This window comes from Kryptolebias marmoratus, linkage group LG8, assembly GCF_001649575.2.
Source record: "Kryptolebias marmoratus isolate JLee-2015 linkage group LG8, ASM164957v2, whole genome shotgun sequence".
Lineage (NCBI taxonomy): Eukaryota > Metazoa > Chordata > Actinopteri > Cyprinodontiformes > Rivulidae > Kryptolebias > Kryptolebias marmoratus.
Genome location: NC_051437.1, coordinates 111,332 through 138,707, shown reverse-complemented (window position 1 = coordinate 138,707; position 27,376 = coordinate 111,332). Strand labels below are relative to the sequence as shown.

General features: G+C 39.6%; 1 protein-coding gene across 1 annotated transcript; it reads left to right on the top strand.

The window, feature by feature from the left end:
• The first annotated feature begins 3,783 nt into the window (after positions 1–3,783).
• Positions 3,784–18,649, top strand: commd7 (COMM domain containing 7). The gene is made up of 9 exons (XM_017438833.3): positions 3,784–3,939; positions 6,739–6,792; positions 6,920–7,022; positions 10,255–10,311; positions 10,464–10,501; positions 13,126–13,216; positions 13,773–13,822; positions 13,903–13,951; positions 18,400–18,649. Exons 1-9 carry the CDS (start codon positions 3,799–3,801, stop codon positions 18,474–18,476), a joined length of 660 nt encoding a protein of 219 aa, XP_017294322.2. The 5' UTR covers positions 3,784–3,798; the 3' UTR covers positions 18,477–18,649.
• Positions 18,650–27,376: the final 8,727 nt, after the last annotated feature.

The following is a 27,376-nucleotide window of genomic DNA, read 5'->3' as shown; positions in this document are numbered from 1 at the left end:
AAAGATTCTCAAAAAATGTACCTAAGTACAGTAATCAAGTAAATGTACTCCGTTACTGACTACCACTGATGGGGAGCCTGTCCAAAACCCTAACCCTGGTTGAAAGGTGTGTTTTATTTTTCATTGCAGAGAACAACCAACACTAAGCACTGTGCATCTTTTGTTTTTTACAAAGGACTACATGAACTGAGGCTGTTGCAGAGGGTCAAACCAACAGGCAAAAACTCAGTTCTGCTAAATGTAGATTTTATAATTACCTACAGAATACGTTTTTCATTAGATTACAGCAGGATTTTGAAACAAAGGCTCCAACCGACTGTTGAACCTCAGATTCAGGAGGAGCAGTGTGGCCAGATCTTTACCCATGAGAGTCTGGTAACAGGTAAGCACATGTGTTTGGTGGAATTGGAGAAGGCTCGTGACCATATTCCTCAGGGTAGTCTGTGTGGGTGCTTTTATTCAGGGCTAGCCCTGTCCTGTATAACGAGAGCAGGAGCTGTGTCCTCATCCTCAACACAAAGTCAAGCTCATTCTCCGTGCAGGCGGGACTCCACCAGGGCTGTCCCTTGTCTACAATCTTGTTTGTGGTGTTCATGGACAGGATTTCAAGACACAGTCATGGAGAGGACGGTGTCAGGTTTAGAATCCTCAGGATCTCAACTCTGCTTTTTTGCAGATGTGGTTTTGTTGGCAACTTCAGACCCTAACTTTTAACGTGTGCTGGAGCAGTTCACAGGCAAGTTTGAAGTGGCTTGGCTGGGAGTCAGCTCTTCTAAGCCTGAGGGCATGGTTCTCAAGCCAAAAAAGGTAGACTGCCCCCTTTAGGTTACGGGAAAGTCTTTGCCTCAAGCAGAAGAATTCAAGTAGCTGGGTGTTTTGATGGAGCAGAAGATAGATTGACGGATCAGAGCCTCGTCTGCACTAATGAGATGTTGCTCTAGTTTGTCATGGGAAAGAAAGAGCTGAGTCGAAAGGTGTAGCTGGTCTATCTTTGTTCCAGGTCTCATCTACAGTGAGGGGTGGATCATTACAAAATGAAGAAGATCCCAGACACAAGCGGCTGAAATGAGCTTCCTTCATAGGGCGGCCGGGCTCAGCCTTAGAGATAAGGTGAGGAGCTCCATCATCCGGGAGGAGCTCAGAGTAGAGCCGCTGTTCCTTCCCATTAAAGGAGTCAGCTGAGGTGATTCAGGCATCTGATTAGGATGCCTCCTGGGGTCTCCCTTTTAAGGTTTTCCAGGCACACTTCACCAGGAGAAGAGCCTGGGGCAGACTTGTTCCTCAGGGGGAGTTGGAGAGTGTCTGGGTTTCCCGCCTGGACTTGTTGCCTCCGCGACCCAACCATGGAAAAGCAGGAGAAAATGGATGGATAGCACATTGGTTATCTACGGTCCACTTCTGTTTTCACAGGGGTTCTTCAGTTATTCCCATTTTTGTTTTAATAGTTTCAATTTGGAGCCAAGATTGTAATTTGCTTGAACCACTCATCTTTTAGTCTCTACATCACCGTTCAGTTTATAACCATTTTTAGCTTGTTATTTAACTGTTAATTAATTAATATAAAAGAATTTCTTCTGAGTACCACCAGTGATAGGCTACTTGTACCACAAGATGAGAACCATGGACCTGTTTGATCAGTGTGTCACATTATTATTATTTTTGTTTGTTTTGTTTTATTGACTGCCACCAAGAAGGTTTATGGTTTCGGTAATGTTTATTTGTTTGTCTGGTAGCACTTTATAATAAATACAGCTTATTTAACCTTATTTAATAATTAATAAATGTTTAATTAACCTTGAAAGCATCATTATTTATGGAGGATTCATTTTTAACACGCTATAAATTAGCACATTTATTAACACATTTATTAATGCTTTACCCATAAAGGCTAATTACTTCCAAAACCAACATACTCAATGATTATTCATGCTTATTAATTCATAAATTAACTATTCTATATACTGTGTCTCTGTATGTAAATGGTCATATAAATGTACTTTCACACCATGTGTTAGACATGTATTAATGGTTAGAGAATGTTTGAATTAACTATATACTTATCCTGCAGTGCATTAATAATTAAGACAGTTGCTAATAGTTAGTTAAGTGTTTTTGTGAACTCTTCTAAAGTGAAGACTATTTATGCTTTATTAAGTATTTATTAATGTAGAAAAACCCCTGAATGGTCACAAGTTCCTTTTCAGCTGTGGAAATCAGACCACCAGATTATTAATGCACTGCAGGATGAGTACAAAGTCAGTTTAAACATTCTCTAACCATTAACACCACATGGTGTGAAAGTACATTTATATGACCATTTACATACAGAGACACACAGTATACAGAACAGTTAATTCATGACTTATTAAGCATGAATAATCATCGAGTATGTTGTCTTTGGAAGCAATTAGTCTTTATGGGTAAAGCATTAATAAATGTGTTAATTTATAGCATATTAAGTATCAATCATCCTTAATTAAGGCTGTTTTCAATGTTAATTAATCATTTATTAATAATTAAATAAGGCTAAATAAGGTGTAGTTATTATTAAGTGCTACGGTTTGTTTGTTTGTTAGTCTGTGCGCAAGATTACAGATGAACAGATTTTGATAAAATTTTCAGGAAATGTTGGGGTTGTCACAAGAAACAATTGTTTCAATTTTGATCACAATTCAAATCGGACTGTGGCACATGTTTGCGCTTTCTGACCACCTTTAGTTTTATTTGTTTTTATTTTACTTCTGAAGTTATAAAAAGTAATAAATGCCTATTAAGCAGTATAGGGGGGAAAATCTAATTTCTGCCTATTGTTGGGCTGGTTATTATAATATTTGTGTAAGTGTTAAACAGGTCAAATGAAATAAATGTTAACTGTACAGTCTAAATGTTTTAAAGGTGGATATTTGTTGGTAATAGTTGTTATTTTGAAGCATTCACATTCAGTCTTTTATGACTGTCTTCCTTTATTGTCAGGTTTCTGCTGCCAATAGGCAAAGATTGGCAATAAAGTTTTTGCCAGTTTGTGTCTGTTTGGTACTAAAATAATTTCCAAACCACTTCACTATTTTAATTAAACTTGCAGAAAGTATTCATTGGATGTACATGTACAAGTGATTAACTTTTGTTGTTAACCTGATTCAAGATGGCTTCCACAGCCAACTGAATGTTTAATAACAAACACAAAAATGGCTACAGTTCAAGTCACTTTTACAGATATTGAGCTAAACTCTGCTGTGGCAGAAGCTGAGCCTGATCACCAACAGATATTCTGAGCAGACGCAGCAGATTGCACAAGATTTTTCTTTAAAATTTATGCCATCAATTAATGGAGTCAACTATGTGTGTCTGTCAGCAAAATATCTTATGAACCACTGGGCAAATTTCAATCAAACCTTTAGGAGATAATCATTGTTTATCCATCTACAGCAGAAAAACGTTTGGAGCAAACCCAATTCAAGATGGCCACCACAACCAACAGACCTTAGAAAACACAGAAATGACTGTAATTTCCTCATTTATACAGATATTGAGCTAAAACTTGGTGTGGTAGTAGCTGAGAGTCATTCACAATACATGCTCTGAGCGTGACATAAGATTGCACATAATTGTGTTTGAAGGTTTGACCAAATATACATCTTTATAACATGATCTAAGTTAAACCTGTGGCATCAATGACTTATATATATATATCCATATAAGTCATTGTGTGGCATGGTAGGCTGCAGGCAACGAGTTCCTTCGAGAAATGCGAGGCCTTTAATTCCACACTGCGCTCCTTCTGCAAGGCACGTGGTACGCATGCGCGTTGCTGAACCCGGAAGTGAGCTCCTGCACTCAGCTGTGTTTGTAGAAGTTCGGCTGGAAAACATGGACCTTCACTTGGTTTTACCGGACTCTGTCAGCACCGACTTTCAGAATCTTAATAAATTTAATGAGCAGGTAAACACAGCTGGTTTTAGTGGAATACTGAAGAGCTGGGCGCTCTAATATCGTCTTTTCAGCAGGTTATTCTGTTACAGACGTCGTGCTCCGCGGTGTTTTTATTTGATCTGTTTGAATGAAATCATGTCTGAGCTACATTTGTACGTTTTAGCCCCTCAGTCAGTGTTGTCAGTGTCATGTGTCCATTTTCAGCGTTTATTCAAACTGTTGTACCACCACATCATCGTGACAAATTAAGAGCTCTCTTATTTATCTGTCAGAAATGCTGTTTTTTCTTTTTTTAATTCGCAAATTATACACATTTTTATATATTACAGTTCTAAAGACAATCCAACACAATACAAAGCACACCTGATGAAGCATCAGTACTAAAATCTAGATATTTAAACAGTCCCAAGGCAGAGGTGACTTATATTTTAAGTACATTGTTTTTCTCCTTTTCTTCTACAATATTCTTAAAAAGAGCATCACCAGTGATCCTTTTTTTGTTCCTGGACAACATTTGTTTTCCAGGTGCGTGTGTTAGCACACACCACCCAGAACAAACACCTCTTTGAGTCTGTAAAGCCTTATTTAAACAGTCCATAAAAATAGGATTTATTTCAACATTAATACCTATTGACTCCATTTAGGCTCTTATTGCTTCAGTCCTGTAACAAGTGTTTCATCTCCATCACAGTTACTCATGGACCATTTCTGAGTATTGTCACTGACCTCCGGTCTGACAGGGAGTCTGTTCACAGACCACAGGGTCCCGGGACGATCGGAGGGAGACACAGTGTTAGGGTGGTCGACAAGATTTTCAAATTCATATTTAAAAAGATCTCCATTTATGTTTTCATTGATTACTGTATTTATTTTTTAGCATTTGTACTTATCCAGTTAATATTCAAATAGCTACATTTTTGCCTAATATCCACATAAAGACGTTTATAATATAGGACTCCAGATCTTGCTTTTACAGTTATAGGTCTGTTTGTCTCCAACCCATGTAGCATTTCTGCCTAAAGCTGTAAAGGTCTGGAGATTTAAGCTGTTTTTTTTTTTTATTTAATTATTATGTTTATTAGGCATTTTAAAAATGTATACCGAAATCAAAAAGAAAAGAACAACAGCAGGACAAAACAGAAAACAAACCAGTTTATATATAAACTTAAAGGTATACATTGTTTGAATTCACATTACTGGTCTTTTAATTTAGAGATTTTGAAGTATTCGAACACACATTCCCATCTTTTTTTAAAACCATAACTTCCCATTCAGACAGTATCTCAGTCTTTCTAATACAATAACTTCAGAAATTAAGTTTTTCCATAGCTGGATCGGGGGGGCATCACATCCCACCCATTTAAGCATTATCGACTTTCTGACCAACATCAATAGGAAGTGTCTCTTTGTGAGTAACCAGGTGGCTGGGTATGAGCCCCAGGAGACACAGGACTGGGTTAGGGAGAACTGTTTGTCCCAATTTCTCAACATACTGCTCGCCAGAATGCCTCTATCTTTTTACACTCCCATAAGCAGTGAATTCTAGTCCCTGTGACTATTTTACATTTGGAACATTTTGGAGAACTTCCTGGTGTGTACTTACTACATACATATGGAGATATGTATGCATTGTGTAGAATATTATATTGCATTTCTTTATATCTGTTACATACTGAGATTCTGGAAGGCAGAGTCAAAATGTCTTCCCATGCTTCTGAATCAATTGTGCTTTTCAGAATTGTGTTCCAGGTTGATCTTAACTTCTCCATATTATCTTTCCTTAGGGCTTGTAACTCAGCATAGAATCTTGAGACAAATCTCCCACGCTTATGATAGTCAAGAATCATTTTTTCAAGTAGATAATAGTCCCCAGGGAACTCCAATGAGTCAATTTTTGCCTTAACGTAATGTCTTAGTTGAAGATATTTATAAAAGTCCTTGGATAAGATGTCATATTGTGTTCTTAAATCCTTGAATGTCTTGAATTTACCATTATGCCATAGATCGTGGATCCTAGTAATGCCAGCAGCTTGCCAAGACCTAAGATCAGGACCAGCGCCCTCTACTGTCAAATCCGGGTTGTCTACCAATGTTGTCAGAGATGAGAAATTTTTATTCTGCCCAAACATCTTCCTCAGAACGCCCCATGCCTTAATAGTATTAGTAATCAGAAAGTTATCTTTGACAAAGAGTGGGAGTTCTCGGTTTTGTTTGTTTAACATATTTATAGGGTGACAAGGTTTACAAACGCTTTCCTTGACCTCAAGCCATGGATCGGCGTGTTGAAGCTGTTTTAAGATGGCAGCAATCGATGTTGGTTCAGACTACCTGTTAGCTCATTGGTCCTGTCAGATTTAAACTCTTCCTCCAAAAACTAATAGGCTTTAAAAGTATGGATCATAATTCTGTGTAGGTTCAGCACTAAAAGTAAAGGCACATTTTATGTTGCTGCTTGTGACTTTGTTATAAAAATGCAATAAATGCCAATGTTTAGCACAATGATTCACAACAGTTAAGGAGAGAGAAGCAGAAATTTAAATGTAGACACCAGCTAATCTGCAGCATAGCACGTGTCCCGTTCAGGGAACAAACTAAGTGCAGAACAGAGAGTTTGACATGTTAAGACCACAGTTTTCAGAGAGAACAGTGTTTGAAAAGAAAGATCTTTCAGGGACACGCCTCAACTCATTCCCAGCTGACAAAGGGCTTACGTGTTAAAGTTATTTCTTGATGTAAAAATAATTTTCTGACACAGTACTTGTTTTTTTTTAAATGTAACAATTTATTTTTAATTTTTATTTTGTGCAGCAATTTCCTCGTCTGATTGAAATTCTGTTCCAGTTCCTTTTGGAGCCTAAAGAGGTGAGTCAGCTCAGCTTGCACTCAGTTTTTATGTTAATGGGACTTTGGACTCAGCTTTGATAACTCAACCGAGGAAAAACATTGCTTATCCCATTGTGTGTGTGTGTGTGTGTGTGTGTGCGTGTAGATGGACAGATTCTTGCAGCAGCTCAATGAGTTTGCAGGGGAACATGGGATGAGTGCCGGGCCTCTGAGAAACCTGATGAAGAGTGTCCTCCTGGTGCCACAAGGTGGTAGAAACACACAATCATTCATCAAACATCTTATTCTTATCGAATTAGGCAGACTGAATCACTTTGCTTTCAGGTGTCAGATTGGGATTATTTGGTGAGGACTCCTGTTCCTTCTGTCTTCTTTGGATATTTGTTGAGTTAGTGGTTTCTAACTTAAGCCAGTATCTCACTGGACTGCTACTTTTGGAGAATAGTCGGTGAACTGTATTCATGAGGAAGTTTCCAAAATGTCTCTAAATGTGTGGAGGTTCTTAATTTCCTTTGCTGAGTCACAGAAACCTGCAGTCTTGTCACTTGAATTTTGAACATGTTCAATAAACTTTTTGTCAAAATAGTTGCAGGATCGTTGCGGGGCTTCTCAAACCCATCTCCATTTAGTTTGTGCAGCATTACAACTGCATTTTGATGCCTGCGTGGGTTCTGTCCTTATGACAGAAAACATCTGAGGCTGCAGGCCCAGACGTCCACATCGGACCACGCCAGGCAGTCATACATAATAATAAAAAAACAACTGGTCCAGATCTGCTTATCTTCATTTCAGAAGCATACTCCAGATTATTAAATCCTGAATGTGGGGGTAGCTGCCAAGCTGGAGGTGGGCATCAAGATAATAGGACGTGATTTTTAAAAATCAGTCCCTTGGTCTCAAACTCTCAGAGATAAGTGAGACTTCAACAGACAATTTGCAGTTCTCTTGCAGTTTAAATGGCCATCTTGTTGTCAGTCCGGTCTACTGAGCAGCTGGTTTTAGTTTGAACAGCGCACAAAAAGATTGTTGGTCCGACTTCGCCTTTGGTGGCAGGCAATCATTAAAGGAATGCATATCATCCACCACCTCTTATTCTAGGGTTTTAGATTGAAACGATCTTGATGTTGTTGTGTTGGCTTCTCCCCTCAGTGAGGGTTGCCACAGCGAGCTAATCTGCACAAAACATTTGGCAATTGTTTTCTGCTGAGTAGCCTTCCTGCTGCAACCTGGGGTCGAACTTGTATCCTCAGGAGAACCAGATCGAGCTGCTGCAGCCCACTCTGAGATGTTCTTATGCTGTCAAACCTTGAAATGTAATGTAATATTACATGTCAGCGCTGACACTCGGCTCAGTGTTTGCATATTTGACAGGTTTTATCTCATGTTTGTGTTGACTGACGTTGATTATCAGCAGGGTTAGTCACCAGGAGCTTCTTCTCATCAAAGACTTCTTCCATGACAGCTGGAACTGTCAGACAGAGGGACTTATGGAAAACAACTAGAAACACTGAAAATCAGACTGTGCAAACTTTAATTAGAGCTAAAGTTTTGTGAATTCCTGTGATTTAGGGCCTCAGGTGAATTTTCCCCCTGAAGCCTTGGTGCTCCTTGGTGCTCCTAACTGAAAGGGTTAAAAGTAACAGTGCAACATTTCAAAGCTTCATTTAAGTCACTGACATGGCATTAATAATAAAAATAACTTTGTTTTAGTTTTAAAATGTCAGGTTTTTTTTTTTATTTAAAAAACAATGTAATTAAAAAGCATTAATCAGAGTGGTTCTAAAAATGAATGTCTTAATGAAGGAACAGTTGGGAATGAACCCTGAGTTAGCATTTATATCAGCATTTCTCAGCAATGCTTTATAAATGAAATACATTCTTATTTGCTGAGTAATTTAGTTTTTGTTGATTGATGCATCCTAATGATTAACTGCGTAAATGTGCTGCATTAAAAATAAACACATTACTGGCAGAGCTCCTTTACAACATTTTAAAATGTTTCGTTCTCTTCTGAAGTGTGTGTGGCTCATTCCTTCTGCAGATCAATGCTTCTCTGTTGCTCTGCAGAAGTATTTCATAGAGTTTCTGGTAGTATTGACAAATTATCTTTTCACCAAAGAAAATAGTACAAGAAACACTGGGATAATTTGGAGGTCTTCCCTTAAGAAAACTGACTAAAATGTCACAGTAGAGTACGAATGATTTTTTGTTTCGTTTAAATAATAAACTTAAATGGAAAACTTTGCTAAATAGGAAAGTGAGCCATCTGTCAGTGTAGTAGAGAAAAGCAAATCTGATTCATTTGTTGTCTTAGTTCTGAAATTGAGAGCTGCAGGCACTGATGAGCATCCGTCACACCCCAGCGGTGCTCCGGTCTCTGCTACCTCCGTGGAGACAGAGCTGGCCTCATCTTGGTATGAGTGTAACCCGTGGACAGCTTGGGTCAGCTCCGACTGTTTCTGGAGTTCTACCAGACATCTCCTGCTTTAACTGGCATTGCTTATCCCTCAGGGTGTAGAATGGTGAAGGAGTAGCCATGCCAGTTAGTTGACTTTTATCACCTGAAATTTGGCTTAGATTCACTGTTGTGTTGTGTGAATTATTATTGCTTCTAGGTCAGTTTATTGACAGGTTCAATCAATCAATCAGTTCACTTTATTTTGGTACATTTTTAACATTAAACACAAGAAATAAAAAGACAATAATTTACCAAAAAAAAGGAATAGGCTGAAACCAAAGCTTATGTTTATATTGGGAACCTTATCAAGCCTCTTACTTGTGGTCAAGAATAAATCTCATTTTTTTCCTTATTAAAAACTGTTGTCTTTACCTTGAAAATGTGGTCTAAACGTGTCACAGTTCTTGGTGATGTGGACTCACCATCATGTGCTGTTATGGAGGATTTTCAGCAAACAGAAAATGATTCTGGTGGCAGAATATAAGGACCACCAATAATTACACTACCCTTAATTACATCAGAGTATATGTTTAAACTTAAAGGAACAATAAGATGTTTTATTTTATACTAAATTCTGTTGCCTTTTTGTTGTTTTTCACTTTACCACATCAGGTTTAGTTCAGCATGATGGACCAAAAACAGGAACTAGTTTGATTGTTTAAAGCATATTATTTTAATGTGCAGCTGGCATCAACCCATCAGATGATTTCATTAGGAGATTGATGTAGATTTATAAAGGAAATGGATGGACACTTCAAAGTCACATGGGTGACTCCCTCAAACATTTAGCATTTTGTGATTTAAAACAATCAGCAGCCTGGAGCCACACTTTGTGAAAGAATTACCTGTAAGTAAAAGTGCTTACCTACAACAGAAACTGTAAACTACTAATCCCAAACAACTGTTTGAATGTGAGCACTGTCATGCAGTTCTCGGGACACTTCTCACAAGCCTGTGGTGAAAATGAAATGTATATATGTGTGGCTGCAGGTAGTTTTATGTCTGTCCTGTTCTCTCCTCAGGAGCCCTGAAGAAAACTCTGACAGCGGAGCAGATCAGAGAGGACCTGCTCACATTAGGTACACACCCACATCCCACATCAACACTGGCACTGTCCAGTGATCTTTATCATCCTGTCATGTTCAGAAACATGTGGTGGCTTCAGTTACCACTGCTTCTCACTCGGGAAGTATTCATGAAACCTAAACTGCCTTGTGTGTCCATTTCTCAGGACTGAATGAAGATAAAGCAGCTTTCTTTTCACAACAGGTAATTTGTATTCAACTTTTTTATTTTAGACTTTTAGATGGGATGAACATCATTACAGAATGCTTATCTCACTTGTTCTCTTCCAATTGAGGACATTATGATAATATAGGTGAATATTTTTGACTTCATAATAACTTCTGGCCAGTGTGCCGTAACTGCTCCTGAATCTGTTTTTGTGTGTCACAACAACAGCAAACTCAGAGACATTGAGACAGGAGGAAATTAGGCTTCAAATAAAACCTTATTGTAAACATTTGTTGTGAACAGGTGAATGTGTTGTTATTGAGAAAGCTTGATAGCTGACAGTCTGAAAGATTTATGAACTATTTTTAATTTTTTGTTGCATTGTTTGTATTCGGGTGTATTAGGGGTTCCAGCACTTTTGATGCACACCTTCACTACATCCTGCAGGCGGTTTATCTGTTTAACAGAAAGTAACCTGTGCCAGCAGATAAAGCAGAACTTAAAGGCTTGTTCTGAACATTTTGAAACGGGGTTCTGTGGAAAGGTTGTGCACAAATAAAACTTTACCAGCTGGAAGAGCTCTTTGACTGATCTCAGTTTAGGTCCAATAAGACAGAGGTAACGTTATACATACACACCATAATATTTGGTTAAATGTCCCTTAGCAAGCTCATCCATTTTGTATCCATCAGCAGGCTTCTGATATATAACCATTCCTCTTTATTTAAATGTGTTGGTTTTCTGGCAGTTATCTGATTTTCAGGCATAGCCAACAAATTTTCAGGTAGGTTGGGGTTGTGGCTTTGAGAAGATCATTTCAGAAGCTTTAATGTGTTTGGGATCGTTGTTCTATTGGAATATTTAAATGTGTCCAATAATTAATAATTTAGGTGTTGATTTGATGTGAAGTTAACTAATTTGGAGGTAGACCTCCCTCATTTTTGTCCATTTTGTGCAGTGTGCCATTGCCAAAGCCTGATGCTACCACCACGTTTGTTAGTTGGTGAAATGTTTTTAGGTTTAGACGCCTCACTTTGACTCCTCCGAACATACTTTGTCATTGTGACCAAGTAACGCAATCATAAAACTTTTCTCCAGAGCACATTTGGCTCGTCAGTGTGGGCAGCCGGTAATTAACTCCAGCTTCTAGGTGTCTGCTGGAGCAGGTCACTACCATGTTTACCTCATGGCCCTGTAAACATGGCTTCTCTGTTGGACCATCCCCATGGTTGACACTTGGACAAAATTCAGTTTTCCAACAGGACGATGATTCCAGACACATGGATAAAGCCGGCTTCTGGAGTAGCCTTCCCCAATTTATCCATCTATTTTCTTTTACCCGCTTCTCCTTTCCGAGTCGCGGGGAGCTGGTGTTTATCTCCAGCAGTCACTGTGCGAGAGGCGGGACACCGTGGACAGGTCGCCCGTCCATCACAGGGACACATACAGACACACCAGACAAATAAGCACACTTAGGGACAATTTAGAGTTTTAAAACAATTTAGGATTATCAATTCAGTTTAGTTTATTTATATACAACCAATTAACAACAAAAGTTGTCTGAGGGTATATAATATTCACATACATTATAAAATGCCAATTTATTAAAAGTTATCTATCTAAGAAGGCCAGCAAAGTGCGCTGAACCCTCACTTCGTCACAGTCTCCCATCCTGAGCAGCACATTGTCCTCAGAGGAAAGGAAAAACTCCCTCCAGCAGAACCAGAACCAGGCCCAGGACGAGTGGCCATCTGCTTCTGAACAACCGGGTTCTTTGATAAACATCTACTATAATGAATTTTTCTCTCCCAGGCTGTGTAGTCAGTCAGTGTAAACTCAAAGGTTCTTAAAAAAGCTCACACAGAACAGGATTGAGAGGATACATTATTAAGTACTTACTCTTTATACCATATGTCAGAACCAGATCAAGAGTATGTTTGTGTTTTTTACTAAGAACTATGGAGCTCCTAATTACCAGGGTCTGTTTCTCCGAGGGTCTGTCGCTGAGTGAGGAGACTCAGTCTGAATCAGAACAAGTCAATGGTGTAATGTGTTGTACTGTAAAACAACACAAAGATGGATAAGACGAGACGAGAGACGGTTCTTTTTATAATCTGTTGACAATCATTATAACAACACCAACGGTAGAGGCTACCGTTATGACAGTTGGGTACAGACACCACCTGGAACGCATACTGCATCGATATATTCCAGGTGGTGAACCATCACCCAGTCGTCCTGGAGTCCTGGCTGCCTGGGCTCTGCTGGAAGACGGCTAATGGGAGCTCCGGTACTCTCAGTGGCTCCGCGCTGCCTGAGAGGACGTTTCTAGCTAATGGCTTTTCACCAGCCTGAAGCCGAGCTTCCAGTTCAGACAGAGCTATCAGAAGACTACATTTATTACATGTACTGTTAATACCAAGTCCCAACCTCTAGCCTAATGAAAATTTGTGAACTGTACTGAATCTGGGTCAGTGTATGTATAATTCTGATCCTGTTTAGATTAGAGAAAATCCTTAATAAATTCAAACTTGAGCTCTCAGTTGTTTGTTGTGTCATCATTTCAAAACCAGTCATTTGATGGCAGAAATGAATCTCCCTGACGAGTGTTTGTAAACTTCCACTGTATGTTAAATGAAATGAAGTGTTATATGTTGCAGTGGGGAGAGCACTATGCTGCACTGTCCAAACGTGCTATTGGACAGACACTGATGGTCAACCAGCTGGTTGACATGGAGTGGAAGTTTGGAGGTAAGACAAACAAATCCTAACAGTTCCATTACCATCACAAATGGCTCCTCAGTGGGTAAAAAGAAAGCACCTGGACTGGATGTTCACTTCTCATCCACTTGGAAGTCTTTTGGATGAGAGCTGAAATGTCTTCAAGAAGCCCAGAAGCTTCTATTTAACCACTTTGGATTGTTTTCTGAAATCAATATAAAGAGCTGATGTGATGCATTTATATGACAGTTTCTGCACCCTGAGCTGCTGCTTTGGTAAAAACAAATTGTAACTCAATTTGCCAAACCTGAGAAATGTTACAGTCAATATTAGCTGGTTTAGACATCCATCTGTCACTGCAGCCATCCTTCATGTGTTTTAAGTGAAGTTATGAAATTCTTTGGATCCCTGGACAAGTTACCAGTCTATTACCGCTCTAACACACGGACTGTTTAGAGTTAAACGTTAGTGAAAGCATTGAAAAGCCTTAATCTGGGTTTACTAATGTGTAACAGTAAATATTGAAATGAGGAATGGATTATTTTGAATGGATAGTCTGTAACAGGATGTTTTCTGATTCCCACAGTGACCGTTGGCACCAGTGAAATACAAAAAGTGGGTAACATCTTCCTGCAGGTGAGAACTCAGTCACCTTTCCAAAGTCTTGCACTTCTCCACATTCAGCTGTGATGAACACACACTTCACCTTCTTGCAGTTGAAACTGGTGGTGAGGAAGGGCAACTCCACAGAAAATGTCTACATGGGTGAGTGACTGAAAACCTGCAAACTTTCTTCTATAAAGTTCCTGCTTTTAAAGAGAAACAAATAAATCACCAAATGTTTTCTCAGAAGCTGTGAGATCTGTGTAGCTTTATCATATAAAAGCAGTTTTTCTCTGAGCATAATGTGCAGCTTAAGCCTGTATCTCTCCAGGCTGTGGCTGTTGGTGACTACCGGTACTTGAAGACAAAAAATTGTAAAAAACAAACAAACAAACAAACAAATCTTTACTTAGAATCACCCTACGGATTGGCAGTGATTTTTGAATATTTGAAGTCTAGTTAAAATGGGAAAGATCAAATTCAATCATTTACACCAGAACCTGAGGGTGACATGTTTCCCAACAGTGCTTTTCCACCCTTCTCTTTTTTATCATTCTTTATTAGCAGACCAAAAACATACAAACATGTCAGGTTTCAAACAAAATTATGATTATATTAAACCACCCTTTCACCCGACCTATCCCCGCCCCCCANNCACCCCCACCCACTCGTTGGACCTTCCAAATATATCTCCTGAGTAAGATCATCCAGTTTCTTCCAGTGGAGGTGCCAGTGGGATCATTGAACTTATAAGAACACTCAGGTCTCCTGGTTCTGGTCTACTTTGTATCCCCAGAACCAGAACCAAACATGGAGAAGCAGCTTTCAGTTTCTATGCACCATCAATCTGGAACAAACTGCAAAACAGCCGAAACACGAAATTCCTTTAAATCAAGGCTGAAAACTCACCTGTTTAGAGCTGTCTTTGATTAGTAGTCCGCAAATAAATTCAGGTGTAAAGCTGCTCTGAACAAAATATCTTAATACATATTGACCATCTCCTTATGATTATCAAGTGTATCTGCTCCATGATTTTTGTGTGATGATTCTAATGGTCTGATGATCTACTGTGTGATGTTTTTTGATGTTTGTAATGATGTTTTTGATGATTGTAATGATTCTATTGATGTTTTTATGATGTAAAGCACTCTGAATGCCTTGCTGCTGAAATGTGCTATACAAATAAATGTTTACTTACTTATAAAGTTGATACAGGGTAGGATGTTCATTTTATGATAAACTGAACTTGACAAATGTTTCCATCTATTTATATCTTCCTGTCTTTTTCCAAATTTCCCAGTAATTTCCTTTTGCCACCAACATTGGGGAAGTGATTATTGTAACACCCGAACAGAAAGCTGCTTTTGTTAGCGTGGGACAGATATATGACCATTCTCTGCCATTTGCTTTTGAATTGGGTCAAGTTTTCCAGAGGAGCCTTTAGCATATTTGCTCCAGCTTCTTGAAGAGATTCAATCTCAGACACCATTGCTGTCTTGATCAGCTCAGCTTTGTCTCCAGGATCAGGAGCCTGATGTTTTCTGCTAGGAGACTCTTTCTTGGTGGACGACATGAGTTCTTTCTTTGAAGCCATTGTTTAAATACAACTGTTGTCAGTCAGAATCTGGACTATATATAATCCCTTTGTACACAAAAAGTAGAGGCTTTCTTCAGGAGCTCAGTGCCATGCCGCCATCTTAGCTCATGCCCCACTGGACGGCCGGCTCTTGAATAAAGAGAAGAAAAACAACCTTGAGTGTCTCAGCACCTCTTTCTGCCATTATAGTTTACAAACTTAATTCTGAAAAAGTAAAAAAAATAAAATGCAATCTGGGCCAAAGCTCATTTAACATAGAGTAAGGCCAAATGAAAAACTGTTCTGTGGTTAGACAAATAGAAATTTGAAAACCACAAACGCATGTCCTCCCTTCTACAGAGAGGAGGGGCCGTCCAGCCTGTTATCAATGAACAGTTCAAACGCCTGCCTCGCTGATGGTATGGAGGTGTATCAGCTTACACATGTGGAAAGGCTCCATCAGTACAGGTTTTAAAACATCCAGACGTCTTTTTCAGGGCAGGCCTTGCTTGTTTTAGCACAGTGGTGTCCAACCCTGGTCCTGGAGGGCCACTGTCCTGCATGTTTTATTAGTTTCTCTGCTCTTCAGCAGCTCTTCACATTCAGTAGAAGCCTGTTAATCACTCAGTTATTCAAATCAGGTGGGTCAAAGCAGAGACACCAGGACCAGGATTGGACACCACTGTTTTAGCAGGACGATGGATGCTAAACCACAGTATTATATCCCTTCCAACAGCTTGTCTTCAGAGGAGAAGAGTCCAGGTGCTGAACTGTCAGCCTGCAGTTCAGACCTCTCACTAACTGAAAACATTTGACTCATCATAAAACAAAATATCCAGCAAAGACCCAGGACTGTTGAGCAGCTAGAGTCCTCCATCAGACAAGAATGGGACAAGATTGTCCTCTAAAACCTGCAGCAGCTGCTCTCCTCAGTCACTAGATGTTCACAGACTGTTGGTAAAAGACGAGGAGAGGCTGACAGACAGAAATATGCCCCTGGAACAGCTCCTCTGACATGTGCTGCTGATATCAAACTAAAAAAACTACAATGTATTACTTTCAAGATTATATACATTGATGTACATTTCAATTTGAAAGGAATATTAAATGGGAACTATGGTCAGTTTACGGTTTGAATATGTGAAAATGAAAGAAAACAAAGATTGCTGAGGAACAGGATTAGCAGCACATGTCTCTGCACCCGAAGCTGTTGTTTCCTCAGGTTTTCAGGATGAGTAAACCTTTATTCACCAGAAGTCTCAATGTTTTTTTCTGAACAGGCAACAAAGCTGCAGCTAAGGTTAGCACTCATTAGGAGGCTTTCTTTGCTTTTAAACAGTTTCTTGTTGAGCTGACAGGTGTTTTAATATTGATTAGCCCTACTTAGCAAAAGGATGGGATGTGAGAAGCAGGAATTGCTGCAAATTGGTCTTATGTCTGTGGAATACTTAAAGAAAAATGGAATAATTCTCAATGAATATGAAGTGGGGTTTGTTGTTTTATGCTAAACGGGTACTTATGACTAGTTTGTGTAGGTAACTAACTGCAGATACATTTTGTTTGAATACTTTATTTTAAACTGCAAATAAAATAGTAAAACACACTATGTAAAAACAAACAATAAACAGAACAAAATAATTACTTTGACAAACACAAACCACATGTACTGATTACACAAGTCTAAAATCCATTTGGTCATTTTACTTTTCTAAATATGGTCTGCAGTGAAAAACAAGAATGTCAGATAAACTTCAGGTGTTTACAGAGTGTTTCCAGGTTAGCAGTGGGAGAAATAAACCACACCTCTGACTGCGTCAACTAAAATATTCATGTTATTCTGAAGTTAACCCAGTAAGAGTGCCCCAGAACCCTCAGATACTAATAACAAATGACAGAGGTCCGGTCGAGGTTCGGTGCACAGCAGCGTTCACCTCCTCTGGCTTTTTCTGTTCCAACATTGCAACGTTTTTCTGTTAATAAAATTGACATTTTAATCTCAAAATAAATTAAAAAATATCCTTCCTTCTCAATTTTTTTCCTGAGTGCTTCAAATATGTGGTCACACTTTTGAACAGGGTAATATGGCTGTTTAAAAAAAATATTAGAAAATATACAAAACTCCAATTTCAATTCAATTCAAAAATCCTTTATTTATCCCAAAGGGAAATTAAATGTTGTTGTAGCTCATAATCCTGGTTTTGTTAAAGAGTTGATGGCTGTGGGCAGAAAGGGTCTCTTGTAGCGGTCTGTCCCGATTTGTCCTCGGTCCTGGTGTCCTCAAAGAGCTCCACCAGGTGAGCCTCGCTGGCCTCCTGCAGAGCCATGATGGCTGAGCTCTTGAAGCTCAGATTGGTCTTGAAGTCCTGGGTGATCTCCTGGACCAGGTGCTGGAAGGGCAGCTTCTGGATGAGCAGCTTGGTGGATTTCTGGTATCGGTGGATCTCCCTCAGAACCACGGTCCAGGGCCTGTAGAGATGAGGCTTCTTCACTCGGCTGGTGGCCGGCGTGTTCCTGCGGGAAGCTTTGGTGGTGAGCTGCTTCCTGGAAGCTTTACCTCCGGTGGATAAATGGGCGCTCTGCTTGGTTCTGGCCATGACTGGACTTCAGGGTTCTTCATGTTCAACACTTGTTGTCATGGTTACGCATCATAACAAAAGTAAAAAAGGCTTCAGTAAAAATCCTTGTAGCTGCACAGCATCTGATACCAGAGGAAATAATCTTTCAAAAAAAGTGATTTACATCCAGAAAAAAAAGGGAACAAAGTTTTCAAAAGCAATATCTCAGAATGAGTAACAGAGCTACTCCTACATGCAGCCACCTTGAGCACCGCAATTCTAGAAGCATTTCTGCTCCAACCTGGGCTTATATATGTATATATTGCTGATATAGGACTGTTTTTTTATGTACTGCTGGTCTCATTTGTGGCTTCCTCCTTCATTAGGTTCTTTATTTCTATGTTGATGCAGTCATTTGCTTCCATCCAGTGTAACAAAGAAGAAAAAGACTCATTTAGTTTCTGCTCTTGTTCTTTCAGAGCTGACGCTGCCTCAGTTTTACAACTTCCTACATGAGATGGAGAGAGCCAAAGCCAGTATGGAGTGTTTCAGCTGACTGTGTCTGTCTGGAAGTGTGAGAGTGTCAGCTTCTTGTATTTGTGTCTGTTCATTTGTGCAGATAATTCTGTGTACTCGTTTTTCCACCCTTAAATCTAAACACACAAAAAAACCTGATTTACTGTTGAACATTTATACTTAATCTTCCAATAAAAACAATTGAAAAGAAAATGTTTCTAGTGTTTTAACTTTAGTAATCTGTAAATGAAACTGCAGTCCTCTTGTTAAACGGTGGAGGTGCTTTAAATGTCACAGCTGGTACTCATCTAGTACACTACATACCCCATAGTACTTACCAGTATGCTCTCAGTATATATTATGTGTTGCTGCAGTTAGTTTCATGTCATTAAGAAAAAAAGAAAAGCTTTAAACATTTCACAGCCAAATATAAACAAGCCCATGTAGGAAAACTTAAAATATTAGCAATAAAACCAGATTTGCGTCTTTGAGTGATAAGAATGTTAAGATTCAGACAAAACCAAACTTTTACACAGCATTTTCTGACCAGTTGAAATGAAGCAGCAGCCCACTGATTAATGGGGGGGGGGTGCACATTCGCTGCAGCGGCTGGTGGAAAAGTCCGCTGAAAAGCCAATGAATGCATGAAAATACATTTTAAGAAAAGACATCCAATAATTTTACACAAGTATACAGTATCATTATACTGTATACTTGTGTAAAATGAGTATACAATAAGCACAATTGTACAAACAATAAATGACAGTGAATTTAGATGTTTTAATGTGTCAAACGGCTCATAGAGCAACAAGAAAGTTTGGGTCTGAAATTCCAAGATGGAACAAATCCACAACCACCTGCAGGCACCTCAGCTGTGCATTATCTTCATCCTTACAGCTCTGTGATCAGTTCAACACTTAACCTGAGAGGGTTTTTCTTTCTCTACGTCTGTGATGATCAGCATCTGTGACTCAGGAGGAACATCTGGATGAAAGCACAATCTAAAACCACTGATTCCCTCTTCATCCTTTTTACTGGACATCTGAAATGATCATCCAGAGGTACCGTTGTCTCATCCTGACAGAGAAGACTGAACCATCCATCCTTTTTCCTCTCCAGCTCACAGGAAGTTGGCTCCAGCAGTCACTGGGCTTCAGTTTAGACAGTGACTGCTGGTAGTTTGCACAGAATACTTGAACTGTTCACAAAGAAAATATCTTGTCTTTCACATACTCTCAGTTTGACTCTTTAGTTATTAAACTGAATCAGACTCTGGTTTCTGTCCAGTTGCCCCTGTAGTTGTAAATTTTAACTTTCTCTACATTTCTCCCTTGTTCATACGTTTCCTCCTTCCTCTCAGAGTGACTCTTCGTGTTGCTGAGTTTGTGCACACACAAAGAATCCCAAGAGCTTTGAAACTTTTTCCAAATTTTCGAGGAGATTTTGGTTAATTGCTCGGCACCAGAAGAAACAGAAATGTTTGTCATGTCATAAAAGTATTTTTGATTCCTTTCCAAATCTGAATATACAGCGCAGCACTGCACAGCATGGTTCTAAAGGTAAGGAGTTCATCAGATGGGGAAAAACTGGTGCAAATAAAGTCAAGTGTGTTTTATATCAATATTTTCAATTAAAAAATAAAATCTTACAAGCAAAAGCTGAAATTTACTTCTAAATTATTAGCCACATGGTCATTAAGCTTTACATTTGTAATTTTTTCTCTTGTTAGTGTCAGCAGGCTGATGACGTCAGTATTGTTTTTAAAATAAAACCAAAGCTCTTTTATCAATCTTTTGTGCTACATTCAAGATGGTTGAAAGTTTGTAATACATTTGAATTGGTTCTAAACATTCCTGCACCTGAAGGCCACTTTATTTACAATAAAACTGTCCTTTGCAATTTAAATTCAGCAAAAGCATTTACCCATCCAGCCCTCTGCTACATCTCTACAGAGCTTATCTGAACGAACCATTCTACAGAGCTAATCAGTGCTTTAGATCACATTCATACACTGATGGGCTCATCAGAGGCAATGAGGGCTCAGTGTCCTGCCCATGGCCACTTTGACATGTGACTGCTGCCAGGAATCAAACCACCAACTCTTTCATTGGAGGACAACTGCTCTAACCACTGATCCACAGGAGGAGGAGACACACAGAATCTAGTTTTTTTAGGTGGATACATATGCACGCATCAGTTTTCAGTTTTATATGTTTTAGAATTACTCAAAATAAGATTTTTTCCCTCATTTACCTTCATTAATTCAGAGTATTTTGTGTCGGTTCAAAAGTTCTAATCAAATTGAAAATCCATTTAATTTCCACAATGTAAAGTACCAAAGAACACCAAGGGGATGAATAGCTAACGTCTGTGACAGTGACATGTGGTGCTGCTGGTTTGCAGCCTTACCCTCCTTCTTGGACAACTAGATGAGGACAGGAAAAGAGCAGAAGTCCTGCTGAAGTGAATATTAACAGATGTTTTCTTTGTTCTTTTAGGCCTGATGACCAACAGGCAGAGTTTAGGTGGGGCCAGCAATCAAACAGGTTTAGTTTCACAGTAGTATAATGTTTTTGGATGGCCCAGACGCCAGGTCCATTAAGCTGGTCAAAGAAAGGATTTTGCCAAGCAGTGTATCATAGTTATTTATTATCTCCGTTAAAATTAAATTTCTTTTCTTTGATATCTCAAGTAGTTCCCAGTCCTCTTAGGTCAGCAGGAATGACTCTAAATTCCAAGAGTTGAATGTTGAACAAACCAAATAAACAGTGAATGAACGTGACTGATTTTACTGATGACCTCAGACCTTCAGAGTTCTCCTGTTAGCTGCTAGTCACCAGGTGTCCCAGGTCTTACATGCTGAGGGTGAGACACGTTTTACAGACCGTCTTCTGATGAGAAGGGAGGGAGTTACACACAGTTTGTTCAAACCTTGTAAATGACGATATGCACAAGATCTCACGAGATTTGGTAGGGCTCAGAGAATGTATGGGCGATGACTCTCAGCTCCACCTGAGTCAAACTTTAGTTTAGTATCTGTAAAACTGACTGAGTGGCAGACATCTCGAAGGCTGCTGGGGCAGCCATCTTGAATTGGATTGATTTCAAAAGCCCATCAGTTGTAGAACTGCATCCAGCATCACTTTTTAAGAGTTCCAATACAATCTTTTCTGTGGTTCATGAGATAGTTTGCTAACATGCTCAAAGTATGAGCTGTGCATGACTCTCAGCTACTACCACAGTAAGTTTCAGGTCAGTATATGTCGATGCCAGGCAGATAATGTGTTTGGTAGTGTTGGTTTGTCCATCCATCCGTCTGTTAGCAAAAACATTTTAAAACTAATGAACAGATTTGGATGAATCTTTCAGGAAATATTGAGTTTGTCACAAAAAACAATGGATTCAATTTTGGTGGTGACTCTTTTTAATGATGCTATGGCCTTGGTGGAGGTTTGTGCTCTCTGAGTGCTTCTAGTTTTTGTGTTAGCTAGTGTTGATTAGCTGTGGTGACTTGTGGTGAATCAATTGTAGATGTACATCCAATGATTACTTTTTGAGATTTTCCACTTAAATCTGTCCAACAGGCAGAGTTGACTGTAAGTTTTAAAAACAAACCTTGTTATCATTTAGTGCTCAAATTATGTGTTGGAGAGGACTTAATTTAGCTGATTGTTAGCCATCTTTCTATTTGCTACGGTTGCTTAGCTGTGGCAGCCATCTTGGGGATAACTCCAAAAAACAATCAGTTGATACTGAATGATTAGTTTCTGCAAGAAGGTACACCCAGAACAGGTCACCAGTTCTTTATAATGCAGGGTCTTGCTTTTCAACACAAACAGGGTTAGCAACTGAATAACAACAACAACAACAACAACAACAACAACAACAACAACAATAATAATAATAATAATAATAATAATAATAATAATAAGTGTGTTTTATAAAAGAGGTTCAAACTGAATAAATTTGAATTTATGATGGAGCTTATGGGAAAAAAAACAAAGCTAAAAACATGACCAGTGAAACAATGAGCAGATGATGTGAGTTGTGTGTGTGTGTGTGTGTGTGTGTGAAATGTGTTGGCAGTTAGCTTCGTCTAACTTGTAAAGTTGTGTCTTGAGAATTTACTATGAGTGGGTTTTCTCTGTCTGGCAAAGGTAATTAATGTTTTCCTGGCCCAAACTGTGAGAAGACTCCAGGAACAATGTTCAACACATGCACTGAAACCACAACTTCCTCACTGATGTCCACATGTTAGTCAAACTGTGTGATGAACAGTTTTAGCAAGTTGCTGTTGGTCAGACAGCCATAAAAGCTGTTATCTGGGTTAAACACGTTACCCTGCAGGAAGGGACTCCACCATCACTCACTGCGAAGACGAGGTGAGAACAAAGGGCAGCAGGGTGAGGTGGAGGTTACATGTTCTCCACATGCATGTGATTGTCTTCTTCCCACAGTCCAAAAACATAACTGAAGAGTCTAAATTATCCTTAAAGGGATGTTCCTTCAAATGCAGTAATTATTAATAGTTAGTACCTTATCAACCTTGACTGCAGTCATAGAGCACAGAGTATGAAGAAAAGGACAGAAGTCCTCAACCAGGCAAAGTTAATGGCTAGCCAAATGAGGACCTCTTAATTATTATTTTTCAAGCTTAAAAAAACAACTGTTTTTCAAAAACAACATACTTGTGTAAAAGAAAGCTACATTAGCTAATATTAAACTATTGCATAACACCGTTTCTTTAGTTTGTTGTTGTTTTCTCAGTCGAACAATGTTTGTGTTACGCCATGAATGTATGCAGGCAGAGCATAGACTCACTGAAAAAGACTGTGTTCATCATGTCACTGGTGCTGAGGCTGCTCAAAGTCAGTGCAAAAGGTTACTCAACTCCTGGCAGCCTCTTAGCACCAGTGACATGATATATATGGTCTATGCTCAGACATACATTTGCAAAGGAACATGGAGATTTTTCGGTTGAGAGAATAGTGACAAACTAGTGAGCTATTTTTATAAGTCTGAATAATGATAAACAATGGGCCCAAGTTTAGCTAGCCATCAGCCTAGCCTGGAGAAAGACTACTGAATCTCTGCCATTCTGTATGATTGGTGCCACAACTGATAAAGTACTAACTACTGATAATGATTTGACAGAACATCACTTCAAAGTTGACTGGACTTCCTTAAAAAAATTCAGAAGTGTCAATCAGACGGCATCAGAGTTTGAAATGCTTTTTTGCCTGGATTTTTGTTATTATAGTTTTGCTGCCTCGTCAGCTTTTGTTTTCAGTTTTGTTATTTAGAAATAAATCTTCATTTATTTATTATGAGTCTGCGTGTTGGGTTCGCCATGCTCACCTCAAGACCTGACACAAACTTTACACTTGACACAATGCAGTCAGACAAGTACTGTTCTCCTGACAACTGCCAAACCCAGACTCGTCCAGCAGATTGTCAGACAGAGCAGCATGGTTCATCACTCCAGAAAACATGTCTCCACTTCTCCAGAGTCCAGTGGCGGCATCCTTCACACCACATCTGACACTTTGCATGGCACTTGATGATGTAAGACTTGGATGCAGCTGCTCAGCCATGGAAACCCATTCCATGAAGATCTCGATGCTCTAATCTGAAGGTCACATGAAGTTTGGAGGTCTGTAGGGATTGAATTTGCAGAAAGTTGGTGACCTCTTTGCACTGTGCTCCTCAGCATCTGCTGAGCCTGCTCTGTGATTTTCCATGACCTACCACTTTGTGGCCGAGTTGCTGTTGTTACTGTTGACTTATTCACTCACAAATGTTTGTAGAAGGAGTCTGCATGCCTAGGCGCTTAATTTCATACACCATGGAAGAGATTGGAACACCTAAATTCAATGATTTTGATGAGTGAGTGAATGCTTTGGGTAATATAGTGTATATAAAGGTGTTATGCTGGTTGTAATGAAATAGGAGAAGATGGCTTAAACTCATTGCAGAGACGCTATTTATTGAAGCAGCATTTCAGAACATGGTTCAGTCTCATTCTTACATTGTATATTTCTCTGTATCTCTTCTTCTTAAGGCTCCAGCATAAGAGACACTCTGATCAGAACTCCTGGGAAGCTCCTCCCTCCTCCTGCAGCATTAAAACAGGTTTCTTCCCGCCAGCTTCTCAACTCTCCTGTTCTTGTACAAACTTTTGCTTCCCCTACCCTGACCACACATGTTTATTAAACAGACTGAGACAGTACACACCGTTCAGCATTTGCAAATTTGATGGTGCACAATAATGAGCGAACGAAGAGAACGTGTCTCAACGCTGACTTGGCCGAGACGCACTTCCTCCCAGCCACCCCAGCCTCGAAGAGCCACCTGTGTCTCTGCAGGCTCTTTTTACGTCCATAGGTTTATAGGTTTCGCTGGAACAGTTGTAAAGATGGCAGAGGTGGAAGCGAAGCAGAATCCTCAGAGTTGGAGTTAATAACGATATAAATGTGCATCAGATCTGCAGCGTTTAATCCTTCAGTGAGTTTTTATGTTTTGAGATGGAAAACTGAGTTGGGGGGCGTGGCCAACAGCAGCTTATTTGTATAATAGTGACGTAGCCCTAAAACCGCTCATTCTGAAATGAGCTCAAAACAGAACTGATCAGGTGAAATCTCAATATCTGAGAATGACTTATTAAGTATCTCGGGGTCTTATTAAATGTCATGAACATGTTTTGTACAGCCCACAGACCTATCCTGACTTGTTCAAGGAAGAATAATAGATCCCATTTAAAGAAAAAATGTAAATCCCAGAGTCCACAAGGCAAACATGGCATGATTTTAAACTATTACAATACTAAAGTACAATATTGGTCTATTAGTCATGCTACTGTCAGTATTGGTTTGAAACCGTCTGTCTTCCTGGCTTAAATCAATCTTTGTGTTGCATTAAAAAAATGAGTAACAGAGATGTCTGTGTAGTACTCATGAACAAATAAAATAATGTAAAGCGAACTAAAATAAATTAGACTAATTTCCTTTATCAAAGACAACTTTAGTTATAGTGGCAGTGTAAATAAAAAAGCACATCTAATCCTAGGTCTCTCTGTGTCTAAAGGTGATGTGTATGGTTCAGATCCATGTGTTGATCAAAATGCAGCTCCAGTAACAATTTGATGACACACTCTGAAGGTCTGACATTTTTGGCCTTCTCTCTTATTCCAAAAATGCAGATATTTTGTCTGCAGGAACGGGCCTCGAAATCGTCCAGTTTAGATTGCTGTGGCATACAGAGTGAAGCAAGGCTCTTGTGCCGAGTCTCCAGCTCCTCCAGTCGATTCTCTTGTGATCCCACAGCTTCTTTGGTGGCAGACACTTGGTCACAAACGGTTGATTATGCTGCTTCATCAATTCTTGCATCCATGGCACTGTTCATGTTGTGTATTGCAACATTAAACATCTTTGTTAGTGGTTGGAGTATTAATAGCAGTAGCGCTAGCTACCATAGCATCAGCATTAGCATTAGCCCCAGCATCGATGTCCTTCACAGCAAAATCTTCTTCACAGAAAGGTTTTTCAGATCCGAGTCCTTTGCTTCTTCTAGTCATTTTGTTTCCAAAGACTTTAAGCCAATACCCTATGGCCCCAAAGTCCATTAGGTGTCCATTAAGTGAAGTAAAGAATCAAGGTGGAGCTCATTCCAAACACGTCTTCTCCGTCTCATGGTCCGCCATTTTCCCCAGGACATTTTATCTTATGGACCACTCTGGTTGACTGTGCTTTACGCAGCTGGAAGGCTAAAAGTTGGCTTGCTTATTACTAAATTTGTAATATTTTTGATTAGTTAAATGTAACTGACCCTCAGCTCTGTAAGTTAAAAACTCATTCACTTTCTGTCTATTCTCCTTCAGTATGTTAAGTATTTCAACCTTTTGAGATTGTTGATACTTCCTCTCCAGTTTTTTGTCTTATTTTCCAATTCTGTTCATTCTGCAAGTCTTTTCTTTTTTTAATCTTGATAAAAGTACAACTATATTGCCCATGAGCACAGTTTTAGCTCCCCACCATGGGATAGAAGGTGTTACATTACCCTTGTCATTAAATGTAATATAATCAATCAAGCCTTGTCTTATTTTAAGAGGCAAGTTTAACCAGACACACTCCTCTCCACAACTGGACCTTGAGATCCTGTCCATGAACACCACAAACAGGACGGGAGATCAGGGATACCCCTGGCAGAGTCCAACCTGTATGGAGAATAAGCTCAACTTTGTGCCAAGAATGCAGACACAGCTCCTGCTTTGGTTATACAGGGACCGGATAGCCCTCAAAAGCAACCCAGGCACCCCATACTCCCACAGCACTCCCAACAGAATACCTTGAGGAACACGGTCATAAGTCTTCTCCAGATCTACAAAACCATGTACACTGGAGAGTCAAACTTTCACGACTCCCTTAGCAACCCCGCAAGGGTGAAGATTTGGTATACTGTTCTACGACCGGAACGAAAGCCACACTGCTCCTCCTGGATCTGAGGTTTGACAATTGGAGCCTCCTTTCCAACACCCTAGAGCAGGGGTGGGCAATCCTGGTCCTCGAGGGCCACCATCCTGCAGGTTGTACTTGTTTCTCTGCTCCAACACACCTGATCTAAATCAATGAATGATTAACAGGCTTCTGCAGAACATGAAGAGGTAATTTAACCACTGAATCAGGTGTGCTGGAGCAGAGAAACAAGGAAAACATACAGGATGGTGGCCCACGAGGACCAGGATTGCCCACCCCTGCCCTAGAGTAAACCTTCCAAGGGAGGCTGAGAAGTGTGATCCCCTGATAGTTGGAACACACTCTCCAGTCCCCCTTTTTAAAATTGTGAACAGCAGCGGGGGCAGCAGCCTAAGCAGGGAGACCCAGACTTCCCTCTCCCCAGCCACTTGGGCCAGCTCCTCCGGGGGAATCCCAAGGCGTTCCCAGG